This window comes from Mugil cephalus, chromosome 2 (genome assembly GCF_022458985.1).
Source record: "Mugil cephalus isolate CIBA_MC_2020 chromosome 2, CIBA_Mcephalus_1.1, whole genome shotgun sequence".
Classification (NCBI taxonomy): Eukaryota; Metazoa; Chordata; class Actinopteri; order Mugiliformes; family Mugilidae; genus Mugil; species Mugil cephalus.
Genome location: NC_061771.1, coordinates 27,531,224 through 27,553,866, shown reverse-complemented (window position 1 = coordinate 27,553,866; position 22,643 = coordinate 27,531,224). Strand labels below are relative to the sequence as shown.

The 22,643-nt window shown below is 40.1% G+C and overlaps 1 protein-coding gene across 1 annotated transcript; it reads left to right on the top strand.

The window, feature by feature from the left end:
- The first annotated feature begins 559 nt into the window (after positions 1-559).
- xpo1a (exportin 1 (CRM1 homolog, yeast) a) lies at positions 560-22,392 on the top strand. The gene is made up of 25 exons (XM_047579326.1): positions 560-1,243; positions 1,735-1,867; positions 2,095-2,196; positions 2,712-2,784; positions 2,869-2,930; positions 3,032-3,076; positions 3,180-3,361; positions 4,207-4,255; positions 4,507-4,626; positions 5,961-6,089; positions 7,596-7,754; positions 9,001-9,183; positions 9,280-9,418; positions 10,576-10,757; positions 10,846-11,002; positions 11,101-11,264; positions 11,366-11,500; positions 14,721-14,904; positions 15,841-15,947; positions 16,311-16,505; positions 16,604-16,772; positions 17,376-17,510; positions 18,458-18,617; positions 19,177-19,273; positions 21,511-22,392. Exons 2-25 carry the CDS (start codon positions 1,742-1,744, stop codon positions 21,655-21,657), a joined length of 3,201 nt encoding a protein of 1,066 aa, XP_047435282.1. The 5' UTR covers positions 560-1,243; positions 1,735-1,741; the 3' UTR covers positions 21,658-22,392.
- Positions 22,393-22,643: the final 251 nt, after the last annotated feature.

Here is a 22,643-nt window from a genome sequence, read left to right as displayed (position 1 = left end):
ACTTTCAGGACTTGTGTGAAAATCTGCTGATGTTTTGAGTCATTTTCATGCAGAAATGTAGAGAATTGTTTGTATTGATATGAAATGTTTTCATTTTCCCAAACCAATAAAAACCACACATTCAAAACAACAACATGCAAGTCTAAAAGTGCTATTTCTTTTATCAAGACAAAAAGGAATAGAGAACATTTTATTTATTAGTATTATTTTATTGGTGGGAGTCCGGAGCTGAGGGAAAGATATGTCTCAGAGTGGTTGAAGACAGCAAAAATATGCGATGGTAAACTGCGAGGAACTATTATTCAATTTAAAGAAGAATAATATAACGAACATTTTCACTTGTTTTGATTTATTTTTAATGAATTTAAGGGGTTTGACTGAGGTTTAAGGTTGATTTTCTTGTCGTATGATCAGAATGGAGCCAAACACAGGGAGGGAGGGAGGGAGGAGCCTGAGCCAGACTGACAGCTCCTCCCAGCCTATGACAACGCACTGCGTCACCACACGGAGAGCCAATCGCGTGCCGGGTGGGCGGGCACATAGTCCAAATTTTACGCGGCGCGCGGCGGGCCGAAGCACCGAGAATGAATATCCTGGTCTCAACCGGTTTGAACCGGTCCGTGGCTGGAAGCATGAGCTTAGAGGAAGAGCAGTTAAACACCTCTGCTTCCCCACAGTGTGTGCGAATAGATCCAGAAATAAAACTCCGAGACTTCTCTTTCACTTCGCGACTATGACCCGGAATACCGCCTCAAGCGTGAATCCGTGAATCTGTGTTTTGTTAGCTTAGCTCAACTTTACATTAGCCAGCAGACCTAAATCCTCATTGACTTTTCCCATTAGCACGCTAGGTTGCTACTAGCCTTGGTGGGGAGTAGCCACTGGAGATAGCCGAGGGGAAAGATATGTTTCACAGTGGTTGAAGGCAGGAAAATTATGTCGCGGTAAACTGCGAGGAACAATTTATACATCAACGAGACTCGATAAGTATCCGACGTGAGGACGTCTTTTTTTTTTTTTTTTGTTTTTTTAAATTCTGAGTGGAAAGCTAACATTAGCTTTCAGCTATCGAACGTTAGCTGCAGTGTAACGTAAACGTGTGAAATGAGATTACGTTACATGGTTGTTTAGAACTTATTCTGTTTTTTGGGGGGGAAAAAAAAAATTGACGTTTCCATCTTCATCTACAAGACGCGCCACTTAATTAAATCCTTGTTTTCTACGAGCGGACACCACATACCAGGTAAGTTAACATCGCCAGCGTGGGCTAGCGTTAGCATGCGTCCATTTAAAATAAATAAGTGACTAAGGTGGGGGATTTGCGCTTTACGCTTTTTTTTTTTTACTGGTGCCTTCGCGGTCAGTTTCTCTGTGTTTTCATTGCGTTTCTGGTGATCTCAGACCGATCCAACTCTCGGGCTGTGTCTATGCCCCCGGTTCGCCAGGTGGTGGCGCTGTTTCGCATTTCATTTTTCACGTTGCCTTGAATGCCAATGTCATAATTTCACCACGAGGGTTGACTGAAGGTTCAACCTCGGTGCTTTGGCACATTATAGCTGAACGAGAATAACTGGTCTTCTTCCTAACCCATGCTTACAAATCGCTCACCTTTCCAGTTATTTAATTGTGGCAGCATTCAACGAAATGTGCAATTAAACGTCTCGCTTGTGACACCCGCTTGTACCTGTGCATTTAATGATGTGTCTTTTTTTTTTTTTTTTATTTGGCCGTCAGAGTCTCTATGCCAGCAGAAATGACGATGTTGGCAGATCACCCAGCCAGACAGCTGCTGGACTTCAGTCAGAAACTGGACATCAACCTGCTGGACAATGTCGTGAACTCCATGTACCATGACATTGGATCCCAGGTGAGGACGGTTCCTGTCCTGTGTTGGACAGGAAGAAGCTGCTGTATCTTTTTTTCGCCAATCTTGTCAATTTTTGTTGCTACTTTCTGCTTTATTTTCAACAACGGCGACTGCAACTTTGGCCAATTTTTGCCAACATTAAAGCAGAAACGCACTAATACTACTCGTGGAAGGAAAACTGAAAGACTTATTGCTTATGAGGTGTTTGTTGTGTTGCTCTCTCGTAGCAACGCGTGGCCCAGGAAGTGCTCACCAACCTGAAGGACCACCCAGATGCCTGGACGAGGGTCGACACCATCCTGGAGTTCTCTCAAAACATGAAAACTAAAGTCAGTACAGTTGCTGAACTCTCACGAAGCTTTAGCGATGAATGTTAAATGAAAATTATTGAAGTGTTTTGTGCAGTTATTGGTGTGATGCATTTGTCATGATCGTGTTATCCACAAGTTTGGAGTTCTCATTGTATTTCCACCATGTTTATTTGTTCTGTTATGACTCTGCGTTCATGCAAATTATACAGTTCTTTGACTTTTCTCAAGACCAAACCCAGTTGCTGCCGACAGAAGAGTTAAATGTTTAACTTTATCTCCCAAAGGACTTTGTCTGGGGGGGAAAACTGAAGTGTTTAGGGTTAGTGTGTCCTCTGCTCTCCTTGGTTGATCACAGACATCATTTATAAACAAAACTGTCATTTCCATTATTTTTAAATGACGTTTTTGTCGTGTGCTGCATGTGTGGTCTAACACTGCGTTTTGCTTATTTTCTTGTCTGTCAGTGAATGTGGTAGAAGAATATTTCAGACGACTTTTTCTTAGCACTGAAACGTCTCTGTTTTTCTCCTCAGTATTACGCACTCCAGATACTGGAGGCAGTCATCAAAACACGCTGGAAGATTCTCCCCAGAAATCAGTGCGACGGTAAGATCAGCCCAAGACGTGAAGCGGATCACGAAGATGATTTAGTTTAACTTAAAAAAACATCTGTGTTTCATCTGATTTCAGGAATCAAGAAGTATGTTGTTGGGTTGATTATCAAGACTTCATCTGATCCCGCAAACATGGAGGTGCGTTAACATGATGTTTGTACTTTAACGTATCAATGTGATGTCAATGTTTTTATGCTGCTTATTAATAAAATCATCCCTGTTTTCATGTGCATTCACAGAAGGAGGGCGTGTACATTTCAAAGCTCAACATGATCCTTGTACAAGTGAGTAAACATTTGATTGTTTGACAGATGACAGTAAAAATGATAACAGAAATGAAGCGATGGGTCTGATGACGCTGAGTCTTTCTCCTCCGGTCGGGTTCAGATCCTGAAGCAGGAATGGCCCAAACACTGGCCGACCTTCATCAGCGACATCGTGGGCGCAAGTCGGACCAGCGAGAGCCTCTGTCAGAACAACATGATCATCCTGAAACTGCTCAGCGAGGAGGTCTTTGACTTCTCCAGTGGCCAGATGACCCAAGTGAAGGCCAAGCATCTCAAAGACAGGTAACCGTGCTTCAACACTAGCGTTTTAATTAATAACGTCACTAATGTCGGGTATATAAAAAATACTTCTCATCAAAATATGTTGAAGTACAACGATACATGGTACGCTGAAGTACTTTTCTTTTATTTTCAACTATATAATGTGTCAGAAATCAAAAACAAGATGTTACTAAGGGCTTTAAAATTTGCAAAAAATTGAAAATAAATAAAAATAAATAAATAGTGGAGCTAGTAACTTCAAATTCCTTGCACACGTGGGAGAAATAGTCATAAAATGTGACTTTTTGAGTCAAAAATGAAGAATTGGCTTTAAAATTGCACGTTATTTCAATGCCTGATTTAATACACAAACACTAAGGACAAAATTGGAGCCAGGAGATACTCGTAGCTTAGATGGTGTCAGTGTTTACACGTTTGATTTACAGGGATGTGGTTTTAATATTTTCAATAATACTGTTTTCTGAGAAGGACGTGAAGTTTTCAAGTCTGAAGCCTGTATGTACCATCACTGGTCTGTCTCTGCTGGTTGAATATGTGGCACAGCTGAGAATGGTGTTGTAAAAAATAAAAATGGAGACGAGTTGTTTGTGTTACAGTCTTAGGAATGTCTTCCACCCTTTTTTTTTTTTTCCTCTCTAGTGGGAACAAATGATTTAACTGACTTCTCTTGAAACTGAACAGAAACTGAAAGTTAAAATGATCTCATCTAATTGCCAGGTTGTTTGTTTAGGCGGCGGCTGACTTTAACAACCAAATCACTGCTTCAGCTCTTGCCTTGTTGATTTAAAATAAACAAAAAATAAAATCTCTGCTGTCACTAATGTTCCCACCTCTTTGTTTTTCAGTATGTGCAACGAGTTCTCCCAAATATTCCAGCTGTGCCAGTTTGTGATGGTAAGACACAAGTGACACCACACGCAACTTGATTCATCCACAAGGGAGAAAATAATGCTTGGTCACAGTAGCTCAGTTGCACATTAAAAAAACAAAAAAAAACAGATGTAAGGTTTATATAAGCACAAATATACACAATTTGCATGTGTAGACGTGCAAAAACAACAAGTAAATATACACTATGTACATACAGGGAGGATAAATGAGAAGTGATTGCTGTTCTCACGTTTACTTGTCTGTTTATCGTGTAGGAAAACTCCCAGAATGCACCACTGGTCCACGCCACACTGGAGACTCTCCTCCGCTTCCTGAATTGGATTCCTCTGGGCTACATCTTTGAGACAAAGCTCATCAGCACACTGGTGTACAAGGTAAACCGCTGTTTATTCATTAATTAAATAAAAAAAAAAAAATACATGTCTGATTTGGCTCAGAAGGAAGATGAGATGAGACTTTATTTGATCCCTGTGGGGAGAACAATGGTGCAAAATACAATTGCATCAGGTTTAAGTAGCTAAACAAAAGTTGAAAAAAACTACAACTCATGTAAATTGAGGGTTGAGGTGGTAACTAGTCATTCATGAATATCATGAATGAAAAACAACCTTTCGCAAAAGCCCTGATCCCCCAGTTACTGGTGCTAGTTCCATCCCCAGTTACTGTTGATAGCCCCGCCCCCCCTTAGTTACTGTTGCTATCCCCGCCCCCCTTTAGTTACTGTTGCTATCCCCGCCCCCCTTTAGTTACTGTTGCTGTCCCCGCCCCCCTTTAGTTACTGTTGCTATCCCCGCCCCCCTTTAGTTACTGTTGCTAGCCCCGCCCCCCTTTAGTTACTGTTGCTAGTCCATCAAGCTTCTTGACACCGGCAGAGTCTCGACACAGAGTCATGGTGGAGAGAAGTGAACCGATACCTGTGCGATTTCCTGTAGATGGAGGCAAAAAGCTGTTACGTTACGCAGCGGAAGGATAAATCCAAGATATTAAAATGTGCAACGAAGGGGAAAAATACGGTTATTGAGGTGGAATCTGAGAAACCCCATGACCTCGACCTCAGATACAGTGAACACAGCCTCAGGTTCATTCACAAAATGCTACATGAAAGATGAAAACAAAACCAGTTTAAATCGCCTGTTGGGACGTTATGTTCAACTTTGATGTAAACTGACGATACGTTAGCGAGAGAGAGTTCACCGCATTGAGACCCAACGCAGCTACTAAAGTAAGCTAGCTAACTTTAAGTTAATTAGCACTAATTAGGCACTAAAATTACTAATATTCGCCAACATTAACCATAACTTATACGAGCGTCTTGCTAACTCGGCGATAGCTATCACTGTAGCTTTAGCCCGTTCTAGCCTTAGCTTGGAGCAGACGCCTGTTTATTTTCTTCAGATTTAGTTGGAGTTGATGCTTCCACTGATGCACTTCAGGCTTTTTCAGCTTTGGGAAGAACACGACTCCCTCAGCCAAATTCTGGGGCTACGTAGTGTTCACACCGCTTCACCGTTAGCTTGTCGGAGGCCGGCGGCTTAATGGACATTATTTACATAGTAACATTTGCTGAGATGTATGATTGGACAATGACCATTTGTGGGCGGCGTTTTGTGAAATGTCGATTGAAAGTAAAAACGTGACAACTTTAATGTTTTAATCAACAGAAGAATTTATAAATGTTGAGTTTTAACTCGTCCGGTTCCCGTTTCAGTTCTTGAACGTGCCCATGTTTCGCAACGTGACGCTGAAGTGTCTGACGGAGATCGCCGGCGTGAGCGTCAACCAGTACGAGGAGCAGTTCGTCAACCTGTTCACTCTCACCATGTGTCAGCTCAAACAGGTACGAAATCACTCTCAGCGCCACTTTGGCTGATTACAGACTCAGACGACGCACGCTGCGTTATCACACAGCTCCCAGCTCGTACCGAGGGATTACACCTGAACAGCACCTTTAATGTGCGTTAAATTATCACATTTATATCTATATATTATATTATATATGAGCACCACGTCCTGGTCCTGGATGATCCCTGCAGAGACTTGTCTGAAACCTTGTGGCCTCATCAGCGTTATAGGATCCGAGCGGAGGACGCTGCTTATCTTTTACCGCTTCAGCTGTTTATTTATCCCACGTACGGGAAATGTCCTTGTGAGTTTATACGTAACACAATAATGACGTAAAAATATACAAAAAATAACAACACTCTGAAACATGTATAGATACTATAGGTACTAGTTGTGGTCTGATGTTAAACTCTCTTGTCGTGCTGTGTAGGAGGTTTCTCATCTGTCTTCATTTACATTTTTCCTTTCATGTTGTCTGTGAGGAAAGTCTTTATTATGACAGTACATGTTTCTATAACAGCCTGAAGCACTAGATCCTTCTACTTGTATGATTCGATGTCACGTTCACCCACTGACATCGTGTTCCACTTCTCCAGCCTCAGAGATCGTAGCTCTGCAGTGACATAAGCATATTAACGTCTTACGTTTGCACCGCCAGGATTTTCTTTCCTTCATGGAGGCTTCAGAAGAAACGGCAGCTTTTTTAGTCTGGAATGTGTTTTAAATGTTTCGTTTTAATATTTAGTTTGTAAATGAAACCTCCTCCTGCTAATGAAAAACCGCCACCGTGACATGAAGTGAAACCAGACGACAAAACATTTCCATGTAACCTGTCACCTGGGAAAAGTCTTAAATTTATGTCTAATTTATAATGAAAAGCTAAAATTTGCATTAGCTTTTTCACTTCAAAATATGTATTTAAACTTTGAATTTTTATACCTAAGAGTTAAATTTAAATGTAATATATAATAATAATAATAAAATAATAATAATAATACTTATATATAACAATTATATAATAAATAACAAATTTAATAATATAATAATAATAATTATATAACAATAATAATAATAATAATAATAGTTATATAATAATACATTTTTCATTAGCTTTTCACTTCAAAATATGTTTTTAAACTTTGAATTTTTATACCTAAGAGTTAAATTTGATAATATAATAATAATAATAATAATTATTATATATAATAATTATATAATAAATTTAATAATATAATAATAATTATATATAATAATAATAATTATATATAATAATTATATAATAAATAATACATTTTTCATTAGCTTTTTCACTTCAAAATATGTTTTTAAACTTTGAATTTTTATACCTAAGAGTTAAATTTAAATTTGATAATATAATATAAGTGTTAAATTGATTTGAACTAAAACACGGCATCGATGCATTTATGTCCAAACAAGTGAAGCTGAAGACACGTTTTTAGAGAAGATGAGTGTTTGACGTCGTGTTTTGCTGCTTGTTCAGATGCTTCCCCTGAACACTAACATCCGAGTGGCCTACTCCAACGGCAAAGACGACGAGCAGAACTTCATCCAGAACCTCAGCTTGTTCCTCTGCACCTTCCTCAAAGAGCACGGCCAGCTCATCGAGAAACGGCCCAACCTGCGCGAGACGCTCATGGAGGTAGGAGGACGCGTTAAAAGCCCTGTAGTTTGTTTATCTGTGTGGTAAACAAACCTACTGCCCCACATGTTGCCTCTGAGTCACTTCCTCTCTAACGGGGTTATTAAACAGAAAACTCCCTTTCCTCTCTGCTGACTTGTTTTCCTGTCTCGCTGTTTTTTTTTCTTCCTGTGTCTGTGGTGTCCTGATTACACCTTTCCAGTGACACACATTTGGAAGTGATCACAGTGGGAAGTGGATCTGTCCTCTCAGTACGGACGGAGACGGAGGATGAAAATGTATTTTTTACTGCTGTTAGACAGAGAGAGAGGGGTTCAGTGATACTCACTCCGGGAAGGTTAATCATTCAGGACACTGAGGTGTGAAAACAGAGTGAACGATGTTCAGTTCTATAATATCTAGAGGCTGAATCTGTGACTCGTGTCAATTAAAGAGCTGCAGTTTAAAGAAAGTTAATGTGATGCTGGCAGAGATGCTTTAACTTCTAATGAGTGAATGTCAGACAACAGACATGCAAAGATGTTTACACTATATTTGCCCTTTACACTGATCAGCCACAACATTATGACCACTATCGGTAGACCATCTTGTGCTGGGAAACCGCATAGCAACGACAACGACCTACTTCATCAAATCAAATCGTACAAAAATAAAATGTAACCCAAAGTGCTTCACACAAATAAAAACCTATAACATCACAAGAAATGAATCGAGAACATGCACACACACAATCAAATTTACACTCTACAGAGACATGACAGCAGGAAGCAATCTGAGACACACACATGGTTCAGGAACAGCTCAAAAAAAACATGAAGAGCAGCACAAGGTATTGACTTGGCCTCTGGATTCACTAGATCCCAAACTGATCAAGTATTTGTGGGATGATCCACAGACGCCCCCTCCCCTCAAAGCCCCCACTAACAACATTGTGTTACCAGACACCTCAGAAGACCCACATCCATCCTCTAGATGAGTCGCAAGGGAAACGTACACAATATCAGGAAGGTGGTCATAATGTTATGCCTGATCAGTGTATATGGTCAAGTTTAATCAACATTACCTCCATCAAACAAGCTCTAGTTCAAGCTCCTGTCAGACTCTTGAAGACGTCATCCTGACTTTAACACAGTCTCCTTCTCTAAAACGAACCTATGGATAAGAGGTTAAATCTGTTATATTGTGTTATATCCTGTGACGTCACCGCCCTGTGTCCTGTGTCCTGTGTCCTGTGTCCTGTGTCCAGGCGCTGCACTACATGCTGCTGGTGTCGGAGGTGGAGGAGACGGAGATCTTTAAGATTTGTCTGGAGTACTGGAATCACCTGGCGGCAGAGCTGTACAGGGAGAGCCCCTTCTCCACGTCCAGCACCCCGCTGCTCTCTGACGTCCCCCCGCGCCGACACCTCTACCTGCCAGTTCTGTCCCAGGTGCAGTTACGACCTGTTTATCCTTTTCATACGGTCACGAACGATCCTTTCGCCTTTCGTTGACATCTTGTCGCTTCCTCCGACGTCTTCGTGCAGGTGCGTCTGCTGATGGTGAGCCGCATGGCGAAGCCCGAGGAGGTGCTGGTGGTGGAGAACGACCAGGGGGAGGTGGTCAGGGAGTTCATGAAGGACACGGACGCCATCAACCTGTACAAGAACATGAGGGAGACTCTGGGTGAGTTGGTGAAGCTCACGCTTCAGTTTGAGATCCTTTAAAACCGTCTCTTTTATTGTGAAGTTCATCTTGTAGCATTAACGTGTCTGGTTGACGGTGCCTCTACTTATAAATATATAATATTATATTTTAATACTGCAGGAAATGCACACAAATGCCTTTTGAAGGTAGCATACAGCCTTGTACCAACTCCACCTAAACACTCTGGAGTTCATTTGTTTCTACTTCCTGCTTCACTTTCAACGATGGCGACTGAAACTTTCCCTGAACGTTGAGTCGTACAAATGTCTCTGAGTTAACTTCACATATTCTTTATTGATCCAAAACACTCGATTAAAAAAAAATTGCTGAGATGGAGAAACGGATGAAAACACTAAAGCAGAAACATGCTACTACTGAGAGGACCAGTCACAGCCCTTGTGGTCTGTGGTTTAACGGCTCATGTGACTGGTTCAGACGGGACCGTTTTCAATGGTCATGCTTTTAAAAACGCACGGTGCATTGTCACTGAGAGTAGTTTGCTCCTCCACCTTAACCACCAGCACGTCTCTGAATATCAAGACTCTATGAATCAGAGCATAACTGGAAGACAGTCACAACCTTTCATCTAATGGGATATAAACATGATTTACATTTCTCTGTAAATGTTTCCTTTTTCTTAGGGTGTTGATATTTTAAGTGTCTGTGTATCATATGTTTGCCTTTAAGTCGGGAATCTTTTATGTTCTCATAATGATAATAAAGACGCTTGATTCTAACGCGGGGCCGTGCAAACCTGTTTTACTGCTAGTGTGGAGTCATTCTGCAATATTTACTCATGGTCACAGTAAAACAGTCCATCCTGAGTCGATCTGCTGCATTAATTCCTCTCTCAACCAGTAGAAAATGTTGCGAACATCTGATTATGCATGAAAAAAAAAATAGAAATACGGTCGTGTGCATGTTTGGTCGAACTGTGGGTTACTCTTGTATCGATCAAGTGACTGAGTCGTTTCAGTATCTCAGAGTAACTCCTGCTTTCATCACTACTGCTCCTACAGAGACAGAGAAACAAGACAGTTTCAGTCATGATGGCAACAACTAATAAGTTTGTTGGTCGATCTGTGTTGTCGTCCTGAGCTATATCCAGTTATTCCCTCCTCTCTCCCTGCGTGTAGTTTACCTGACGCATCTTGACTACGCCGACACTGAACGCATCATGACGGAGAAGCTGCACAACCAGGTGAACGGCACCGAGTGGTCGTGGAGGAACCTGAACATGCTGTGCTGGGCCATCGGCTCCATCAGCGGCGCGATGCACGAGGAGGACGAGAAGAGGTTCCTCGTGACCGTCATCAAGGTAGAGATGGCGGACGTTTTCCGTGCTGTGACAGAACGTGTCGGCGACGAGACGGTGACGTGAGCTCACAGTTTGAATGTGTTCGCAGGACCTTCTCGGCTTGTGTGAGCAGAAAAGAGGCAAAGACAACAAGGCCATAATAGCGTCGAACATCATGTACATCGTGGGCCAGTATCCGCGGTTCCTTCGCGCCCACTGGAAGTTCCTCAAGACCGTCGTCAACAAGCTCTTTGAGTTCATGCACGGTGAGAAACGCGTCCGATGAGTCGGCGCCGCTTCATTGAGGCTCCGCGGTCGACGAGTCTCGTCCTGATTCGCTGTCCTCCTCTCCGTCCCCACACAGAGACACACGACGGCGTGCAGGACATGGCGTGTGACACCTTCATCAAGATCGCCCAGAAGTGCCGCCGTCACTTCGTCCAGGTCCAGGTGGGAGAGGTGATGCCGTTCATCGACGAGATCCTCAACAACATCAACACCATCATCTGTGACCTGCAGCCTCAGCAGGTGAGTCCCGTCAGTTTCCCCAGAACCTGGTTTTAGGGTTTAGCAGACGCATCTGTATATTCGACAGTGAGTCGGGGGTTAAACCTTGTCTTTGTCTGCAGGTGCACACGTTTTACGAGGCCGTGGGCTACATGATCGGAGCTCAGACCGACCAGGCCGTTCAGGAGCTTTTGATAGAGAAGTACATGCTGCTGCCTAATCAGGTGTGGGACAGCATCATCCAGCAGGCAACCAAGGTGAGAGCAACGCAGAGGAGATAATAATAATAATAATAATAATAATAATAATAATGATGATAATAAACTTTATTTCACAGATAAACAAATCACAAAGTGCTTAACAAGTACAAAAAATGAGAGCAAATACCAATGAAATAAAAATAAAGTAGATGTAAAACAATCAATAAGAAACATTAATTAAAACATTAAGCATGTACATGTATACACATATACATGTATATGGTATAACATATACCGTATATACATGTATACACGTATATACATGTATACACGTATATACGTGTATACACATGTATATACGTGTATACACATGTATATACGTATATGTACACGTATATACGTGTATACACATGTATATACGTATATGTACACGTATACACGTGTGTATACATGTGTATACGTGTATACACGTGTATACGTGTATACACGTGTATACGTGTATACACGTGTATACGTGTATACACGTGTATACGTGTATACACGTGTATACGTGTATACACGTGTATACGTATACACGTGTATACGTGTATACACGTGTATACGTATACACGTGTATACGTATACACGTGTATACGTATACACGTGTATACGTATACACGTATATACACGTGTATACACGTGTATACACGTGTATACACGTATACACATGTATACACACGTGTATACGTGTACATATACGTATATACATGTGTATACGTGTATATACATGTGTATACGTGTATATACATGTGTATACGTGTATATACATGTGTATACGTGTATATACATGTGTATACGTGTATATACATGTGTATACGTGTATATACATGTGTGTATACGTGTATATACATGTGTGTATACGTGTATATACATGTGTGTATACGTGTATATACATGTGTGTATACGTGTATATACATGTGTGTATACGTGTATATACATGTGTGTATACGTGTATATACACGTGTGTATACGTGTATATACACGTGTGTATACGTGTGTATACGTGTATATACACGTGTGTATACGTGTGTATACGTGTATATACACGTGTGTATACGTGTGTATACGTGTATATACACGTGTGTATACGTGTGTATACGTGTATATACATGTGTGTATACGTGTATATACATGTGTGTATACGTGTATATGTTATACATGTGTGTATACGTGTATATGTTATACATGTGTGTATACGTGTATATGTTATACATGTGTGTATACGTGTATATGTTATACATGTGTGTATACGTGTATATGTTATACATGTGTGTATACGTGTATATGTTATACATGTGTGTATACGTGTATATGTTATACATGTGTGTATACGTGTATATGTTATACATGTGTGTATACGTGTATATGGTGTGTATGTATATGGTGTGTATGTATATGGTGTGTATGTATATGGTGTGTATGTATATGGTATACATGTATATGGTATACATGTATATGGTATACATGTATATGGTATACATGTATGTATACATGTATATGGTATACATGTATGTATACATGTATATGGTATACATGTATGTATACATGTATATGGTATACATGTATGTATACATGTATATGGTATACATGTATGTATACATGTATATGGTATACATGTATGTATGTATACATGTATATGGTATACATGTATGTATGTATACATGTATATGGTATACATGTATGTATATATACATGTATATGGTATACATGTATGTATATATACATGTATATTGTATACATGTATGTATATATACATGTATATTGTATACATGTATATTGTATACATGTATGTATATATACATGTATATTGTATACATGTATATTGTATACATGTATATTGTATACATGTATATTGTATACATGTATGTATATATACATGTATGTATATATGTATATTGTATACATGTATATTGTATACATGTATGTATATATACATGTATATTGTATACATGTATATTGTATACATGTATGTATGTATACATGTATGTATGTATACATGTATGTATGTATACATGTGTATGTATGTATACATGTATGTATGTATACATGTGTATGTATGTATACATGTGTATGTATGTATACATGTGTATTGTATGTATACATGTGTATGTATGTATACATGTATATTGTATGTATACATGTATGTATGTATACATGTATGTATGTATACATGTATGTATGTATACATGTATATTGTATATATACATGTATATTGTATATATACATGTATATTGTATATATACATGTATATTGTATATATACATGTATGTGTGTATATATACATGTATGTGTGTATATATACATGTATGTGTGTATACATGTATGTGTGTATACATGTATGTGTGTATACATGTATGTGTGTATACATGTATGTGTGTGTATACATGTATGTGTGTGTATACATGTATGTGTGTATACACATGTGTGTGTGTATACATGTGTGTGTGTATACATGTGTGTGTGTATACATGTGTGTGTGTGTGTATACATGTGTGTGTGTGTGTATACATGTGTGTGTGTGTGTATACATGTGTGTGTGTGTGTATACATGTGTGTGTGTATGTATACATGTGTGTGTATGTATACATGTGTGTGTATGTATACATGTGTGTGTATATACATGTATATTGTATACATGTATATTGTATACGGTGTACGTGTGTATACGGTGTACGTGTGTATACGCTGTACGTGTGTATACATGTATACGCGTATACGCATACGCGTATGTATATACGTATACGTATATACATATGTGTATATATATATATATATATATATATATATATATGTATATATATATATGTATATATATGTATATATATATATGTATATATATATGTATATATGAAAGCACTTTAAATGCGGGGCCAGATAATCGGGGTCACTCCTCCTTTGTACATTACCAGTAACTTAAGTTACTAAATGCTTATTTGAAGTATTTTTCTGTCTTTAGTTTCTTCTTCAGTTGTATTTGCGTTTTCTTCCCTTTTGAATGTTCGAAATAAATAAAACTAAACTAAAACTTGTAAGACAAGAAAGTCTTGGGCCACGTTATAGCAGCATTTGGTCCTTTCCACCTGTCACAGGTGAGAACTGAGGGAGGAACCATATTCACATCATTGAAATATGTTTAAAAATGATAGAATGACCAAAGTATTTTAAAGGTGGACGAAGCAAAGAGCATCATGTCATAAACAAAACATATTAATGTAACATCTGTAACTTTGTGCTGCAGAACGTGGACATTTTGAAGGACGCGGAGACGGTGCGTCAGCTGGGGAGCATCCTCAAGACCAACGTCCGCGCCTGTAAAGCCGTGGGACACCCCTTCGTCGTCCAGCTGGGACGGATCTACCTGGACATGCTCAACGTCTACAAGTGTTTGAGTGAAAACATCTCCTCGGCCGTCCAGACTAACGGTGCGTGTGTGTGTGTGTGTCTGTGTGTGTGTTTGTTTTGTCCTAAATATTAAGACTTTTTCACTATTAAAAACAAACGTAATTAAGAAAGGTTGACGTTAACTGTCAGACGGAGGTGTTTTAGTTTAGGGGCCACGGAAACAGTTTGATCTAAAGGTGCCTCACCAGTAACACAATGAAACATTTCATGAACAGTTACCTGAAATACCTGAACAATATGTTATATTTACTAAAAGAGTGAAACAGATCAGGATCATAGAGCTGCATGATTATTTAATCACCATTATTTATCATGTTGGGGAAAACATCTGTATTTTTATTGAACTACTTTTAACTAAACAATCTGTGAAAAGTTTCAGTGCAAAATGAAACTTTAAATAAGAATAAATGCTTAATCATATATATATATAAAAAAAGAAAAAGAATCTCCCGTGGTCTCAGGGAATAAATGTTATTACAGAGTGAACTCACAAAGAGCAGCTCATTCCCGTTCTAATGGAAACAATCACAGCTGAGACAGAAAAGGCAACAACACAAACACTGATCGACGTTTCCTTTCACCACGATGCTGCTCTTCTCTAACTGGAGCCGTAGCTTCTTCACATGACGACTCTCTCATCAGTCCACTCAGAGACTTCAGGCTGTTGTTATTTACGCTGCTTAATGAAGCTTCACCCATGCGTTGGTCTCCTGGTGGATGAGACACTGCTCGATTAGATCTGCAGCCTTTTAAATGGAAACACCACAGACGATCAGGTTCATTTAACCGTGTTCACAGTTAAAATCTGATTCATCGTGCAGCTACTTTTATTTAAAAAGGGCATTCGTTGTATTGTTATATTGAAGCGTCCTGATGTGCAGTTAAACCCACAAACCTTCATAGTTGGACGTTAGTGACACTCTCTTGTTACACTCGTTGTTGCTCCTCGTCTACAGGGGAGATGGTGACGAAGCAGCCTCTGATCAGGAGCATGAGGACGGTGAAGAGAGAGACACTGAAGCTGATCTCAGGCTGGGTCAGTCGCTCCAATGACCCTCAGATGGTGAGACCGGCCTCCTCCTCTCTCTGTGCTGTGATAGAAGACGGTTTAAAACGTGTTTTAATGTGTGTGAATAAATAATAACAACCAGTAAAACGTCTCTATGGAGCAGCTTAAATTTAAAATAGGCTAAATGTGAACTGGAAGTTGTCACAGCTGCAGTAAAAATGACCCTGAATCACATCTACTTCATGTGTGACTTAGAAATTAAATAACAATTATCTGTATTTAATGTGATTCAATATTTTCAATCATTAGATCATAGTATGGTTTTTTACTGAGTATATGACAACAAACATCTGGAATCTTCTTCTAAATTTGCCCTGAACGTGATTTAATTTTTTTATTTTTGTTGTTTTATTCCAGGTGGGAGAGAACTTCGTGCCCCCCCTGCTGGAGGCCGTGCTCATCGACTATCAGAGAAACGTCCCGGCCGCCAGGGAGCCCGAGGTCCTCAGCACCATGGCAACCATCGTCAACAAGCTGGGCGTCCACATCACGGGCGAAATCCCCAAGATCTTCGACGCCGTCTTCGAGTGCACTTTGAACATGATCAACAAGGTGAGTCTGGGCCCCGGGAACCGGGATGAAGAGGAAGACGAGACGAGGTTAAGTGACTCGTTCTAACTGCCTCTTGCTTTTCCTCCTCGTGTCGTCAGGACTTTGAAGAGTTCCCAGAACACAGGACACACTTCTTCTACCTTCTGCAAGCCGCCACGTCCCAGTGCTTCCCGGCTTTCTTATCCATCGCCCCGGCTCAGTTCAAGCTCATCCTGGACTCCATCATCTGGGCCTTCAAGCACACGATGAGGAACGTGGCCGACACAGGTCTGAACCCACCTCAGCTCCTCTTACACGATTAATCATCAGATACGTCTAAGAATGAAGTCGTAGCCAAGACGAGTCTTAAAACCTGATAGTCCCAATTAAAGGCCTGAGAAATTACGAGCATATTTTGCATTGTAGGTTTTGAATTACGTTCTTTTTACGTTTTTTTTTTGGTGGCATTCACAGTTAGATCCATTTAGTTCTTATGAAATATAACTATTAACAGTAAATAAAGCTACAAACGTGACTCAGCCTGGTTCTGAATGTGTTGCTGCACCGTAGCGTTGGATGGATTTTAGTCGCCTTTGGGATTCGACGCTTCTTCTCTTACATGAACCTTGTTGTCAACTTGAGAAATTTAATCACGCTGGTTTGAACGAACCGTGTGCAGAACAAACCTTTTGTTTAGGACGACACTTAAACTGTGCAGCCTGGGTGTGAAGGCTTTTACGTTAGTGGAGCAGGGATCAGGTTGATATTTAATGTCGATACGTTTTGTTATTTTGAAAGTAATTCTCTGTCTCTGATTTAAAAAGTCCGACCTGCAGGAACCTTGTGTTTAAAGCCCTCATTATTGTGTTGTTTTGTGGTTTTCTCCTGCAGGTCTCCAGATCCTGTTCACGCTCCTGCAGAACGTGTCTGCAGAGGAAGCAGCGGCGCAGAGTTTCTACCAGACCTACTTCTGTGACATCCTGCAGCACATCTTCTCCGTGGTCACCGACACGTCTCACACTGCAGGTAAACACACCGGCCCCGTGGACACTGCGCTTATTTAACTCTGTTTTCCCCCAAATTAAATGTGTTTATTATCATTTCTAACATGTTCAGACACACATCACGTACACGAACTCTGATATTTCTTCCTTTTTTTATTGAAATGCAGCAGTTTAATGTCTCATTTTACTCTTAAATTAAAGCATAGACCAAATAAAATAATAATCATTGAATCAACATATGCATAATGTGTTTATGCATCTTTGTCTGATTGTGAACACTTGTAATATTCTTTCTTTCTAAAATGGAAATGAAATATTTTTCAGAGAGTTAATTGAGGAATACGTTGAAAACTGAAAGATGAAATTAATTTATTGCAAAAGTATAGGAAAAAAAAATGAGCCAACCAAAGTTCATCAGTGTCTCTGTTTATTTCTAGCTCAAATGCACGAATAAAGAATCTGCTCTTCAGCAACAAAGGGTTCGAACAAGCAAACAAAAAATAAACACATACTTATTATATATTTTTTTTTAAGTGCAAAGGACTTTTATAAATAAAAATGACCATTCAAAGATAGAAAACTGCTGCACAACAAACCAACATAAAGTCCAAGTCATTCAGTTTTACTCAAGAAACTCAAAGATCAGTATTTTTCCTGTTGAGCTGTTTGAGTCAATAGGACCGTTTCTTTATTAATGAGAAACTAAAGTTCAAAATTAATTTAAAAATAAACCCAAAATGATTAAAGAGATGTCCCACAGGATAAACTGTAAACTGTTTCTGTGCTGGTAGAAAGTTCTTCAGGTGTATTTAAAGTCCACACGGTTCAGTATTAAAGGCGACTCCTCTTATATGTTCCACAACACATCTGGTGTAATAGCAACTGTTTGTTTCATGTAATACGTCCCTGGATTTATCAACTATCTGGTGACATGGCTCCTTACGCTGTGACCTTGTTCCTGCTGTGCAGGTCTGACCATGCACGCCACCATCCTGGCCTACATGTTCAACCTGGTGGAGGAGGGGAAGGTGAGCGTGGCTCTGAGCGCCGCCAGCCCCGCCAACAACCAGGCCCACGTGCAGGAGTACATCGCCAACCTGCTGAAGACGGCCTTCCCCCACCTCCAGGAGTGAGTATCTCTGCAGCTGTGACGCACAAACCAGGTTTCTCTTCAAAAGCAACAGCGCGTTCTTCTATAACACACTTATGATGAGGAGGTCGGGTTTGACACGAGTTTAGAGAATCTCACCCACGTATGAAGTAAAGCATCGTTATGAAATGATCGGAGAGGTGATGTTTCTGTCGTTCTGTGTGTGTCCGTCTACATCAGGGGTGTCAAACATGAGGCCCGGGGGCCAAAACTTGGCCCGCCAGAGCGTCCAATCTGGCCCCGTGGGATTAATTTGCAAAAATTACACTGAAGATATTAGCTGAAAATTTTTGACAAAATAAGAAATTTCACAGTTGTTCATTACATGTAGCTGTACTTTTTTTGCACTAAAGCAAAGGGAAACATTTGGAGTTGTCGTTATTTACCAGGTAATAAACTATTGGGTAACTGGCTCCGCCCCCTTGAGGTCAAATTGGGCTGTATGTGGCCCCCTGAACTGAAATGAGTTTGACGCCTCTGGTCTACATGCTTGTGCTGATTGGATGTCGTTCTTTTTTTTTTTTTTTTGTGTGTCCAGTGCCCAGGTGAAGGTGTTCGTCACAGGTTTGTTCAGCCTGAATCAGGACATCCCGGCCTTTAAGGAGCATCTGAGGGACTTCCTGGTTCAGATCAAGGTGAGTGACCAGATGAAGAGGAGCCCTGTGTTCTTCTTCCCATTTAATCACATACTTGTATAGATGTTTCAGTCCCTTGTGTCGAGATCTCAGACTAAACACAAATATGAGCCGACCAGCAGGTTAGCGTTCAGCTACCAGCTATAAATATGAACTTCGACCTGAAAGACTCTTTCCTCCCCAGCGCCAAAATAAAAAAAAACAAACATCATTGCGCTGCTGAAAATAAATATACTGGTTTATGCTGATACCGTTACGCTAGTTAGCTCTGTTATCTAGCCTGGTAGCATGAAGCTGCCTGAGTGAGCGTCATATTACTTTGAGGCACCGTAATGTTACTGACTCGTTAAAGTGATTAGCATAGCACTATTTAAGCTAGTTATCCTAGCGTTATGCTATCTTTAGCTATTACTAACTCATTAAAGTGATTAGCATAGCACTATTTAAGCTAGTTATCCTAGCGTTATGCTATCTTTAGCTATTACTGACTCGTTAAAGTGATTAGCATGGCACTATTTAAGCTAGTTATCCTAGCGTTATGCTATCTTTAGCTATTACTGACTCGTTAAAGTGATTAGCATGGCACTATTTAAGCTAGTTATCCTAGCGTTACGCTATCTTTAGCTATTACTGACTCGTTAAAGTGATAGCATAGCATATTTAAGCTGTTATCCAGCGTATGCTATCTTAAGCCATTACTGACTCGTTAAAGTGATTAGCATGGTACTATTTAAGCTAGTTATCCTAGCGTTATGCTATCTTTAGCCATTGCTGACTCGTTAAAGTGATTAGCATGGTACTATTTAAGCTAGTTATCCTAGCGTTATGCTATCTTTAGCCATTGCTGACTCGTTAAAGTGATTAGCATGGTACTATTTAAGCTAGTTATCCTAGCGTTATGCTATCTTTAGCTATTACTGACTCGTTAAAGTGATTAGCATAGCACTATTTAAGCTAGTTATCCTAGCGTTATGCTATCTTTAGCTATTACTGACTCGTTAAAGTGATTAGCATGGTACTATTTAAGCTAGTTATCCTTGCGTTATGCTATCTTTAGCCATTGCTGACTCGTTAAAGTGATTAGCATGGTACTATTTAAGCTAGTTATCCTAGCGTTATGCTATCTTTAGCTATTACTGACTCGTTAAAGTGATTAGCATGGCACTATTTAAGCTAGTTATCCTAGCGTTATGCTATCTTTAGCTATTACTGACTCTGTTAAAGTGATTAGCATGGTACTATTTAAGCTAGTTATCCTAGCGTTATGCTATCTTTAGCTATTACTGACTCGTTAAAGTGATTAGCATAGCACTATTTAAGCTAGTTATCCTAGCGTTATTCTATCTTTAGCCATTACTGACTCCGTTAAGGTTTTTAGCATAGTACTATTAAGCTATCCTGATTTAGTTATCCTAGCATCTCCAGCAGCACAGGGCTGCATGTGGATGTCTGGGAAAATATAAAATATAATATCGACCCGATCAGTCGATCTTTATTTACAATAAGTGTTCATATGGAGCCAAATATTACGATTAACAATCGGTTTAGAAGCTCAAACCGAATGAAAATGCTTCAAATAAACAGCTCAGTCAGAATAAACAGCTTCACAGGCTAAAATATTCCTTTTCCCAAACCGATCGAAAGTCATGTTAATGGAGAATCGGCTCCGTTCAGTCTGCACGTAAATGTGCAGTGACGTTCGATTGACGTTTCCTCAACTGGACACAACAGCTCTGAAAGAACCAGACGCTCAGACGGAGAGAAAAATAGAAATATTGAACCGTTTTTAAAAAGGTCCATCAAAAATTAATTGAAGCCTGGATCGAACCGAAGCATGAAACAAATTCAGAGCCGCTACAAAAAAACCTTAAAGACTTAAAGAAGTGGAAATGAGCCCACCAACGTTCTGAATCAAACCTTTGCTTCGATAATAAAACTGTAAAAACAACAATGACTACTACGGCCTCCATCTTTGATCGGTCACACGTTCTGATTAAAAGTTCATGTAAACATCAGATCAGAGTCGATCACTTCACATATAAACAGCTGAAACGACCAGAACGAGAATAGAGTCTGAACGTGAACCTGGCTCCTGTGATCATAGAGAAATAGCAGAATCCCGTCACCTGGACTCATTTTTAACTCCTGGGAACTCCCCTGGGAAAACGTCGGCTCGGCCAGTTTGAACATAAAAGCTTTCTAAAGCCCCGACCTCCTCTGCTTGTGTGGTCCCGCAGGAGTTCGCTGGCGAGGACACAACGGACCTTTTCTTGGAGGAGAGGGAGGCGGCTCTGCGCCAAGCGCAGGAGGAGAAACACAAGCTCCAGATGTCTGTGCCCGGCATCCTCAACCCCCACGAGCTGCCCGAGGAGATGTGCGACTGAAGCGAAAAGGTGGCTCCTCGTTGACGTGTTTGTGTGCGAGTTTGTGTGTCTAGAGAAAAAAAAGAGAATGTGTGGCTCCGAAAAAAACGGAGCCCAGCACTCGGTTGTACGTCGACCAAATCAATGTCAATATGTAAATGAGAGTCTTCCCCTCCCGTCCCTCCACTGGCACCGATTATTCGTTTCTTTTTCTCTTTTTGTTCTCCCTACAAACTTATTTTATATAAAGATTTTTTTTTTTTTTTTTGTGTAACATGTCATCTTTTGGTAATTATTTGCTATTGGAGCTTTGTGTTTGGCCATGCATGAAGTTTGGAAGAATTAAAGGTTATTTTAACGCCTCATCACTCACTCACTTCACCTCCCTCCTCACCACCTTTACTTGTTAATATGTAATATATATAATGTTGAAACACATGCGATGGTTATTGGACAGGTTGCGCTGGTTTCGGGAGTGCGGCCGCGTGCGCTGTTCAGGACGAATGTGACGCTCAAGGGTAGAGTTGTGCTCCCTTGCTTCCTTTTTTTGTCTTGTTTCAGTTGGTCTGTGTGTGTGAACTGTTTGGTTTTTTGTTTCTGTTTTTTTTTTTTTTTTTTTTTTCCTCTGGCTCTCTGAGTGACTCAGAGCTTCACCGGCTCTGCTTTTGGATGAGAAGGAACGTTGTGTGCATATCATCCTGTTTGTAAAGCTGTGTCTTAGTACTCTGAGAATATAAAGTGGCTATTTTTACAAAACACTCTTGTGTGACTCTTCTTTGTCAAAGTGTCCGGATGAAAACGTGACAATCCCTCAATGTTCTTGAGGCCGACATTTGGAAATGATTATTTGAGAGAACTGTGGGTAATGAAGCCTGTTTAGATTTAGATGTAGACTGATCAGCCACAACATTATGACCACTGACAGGAGAAGTAAACTACATTTAAACCATTTTGTGCAATTCAGTGTTCTGTTGGGAAACTTTGGGACTTAACATTCATTCACATGG

Coding starts and splice junctions, on each gene's coding strand:
- xpo1a (XM_047579326.1), top strand. CDS start 1,742: ATGCCAGCAGAAATGACGATGTTGGCAGATCACCCAGCCAGACAGCTG. Junction 2,931..3,031: donor CTGATCCCGCAAACATGGAG/GTGCGTTAACAT, acceptor GTGCATTCACAG/AAGGAGGGCGTGTACATTTC. Junction 18,618..19,176: donor GCCTTCCCCCACCTCCAGGA/GTGAGTATCTCT, acceptor TTGTGTGTCCAG/TGCCCAGGTGAAGGTGTTCG.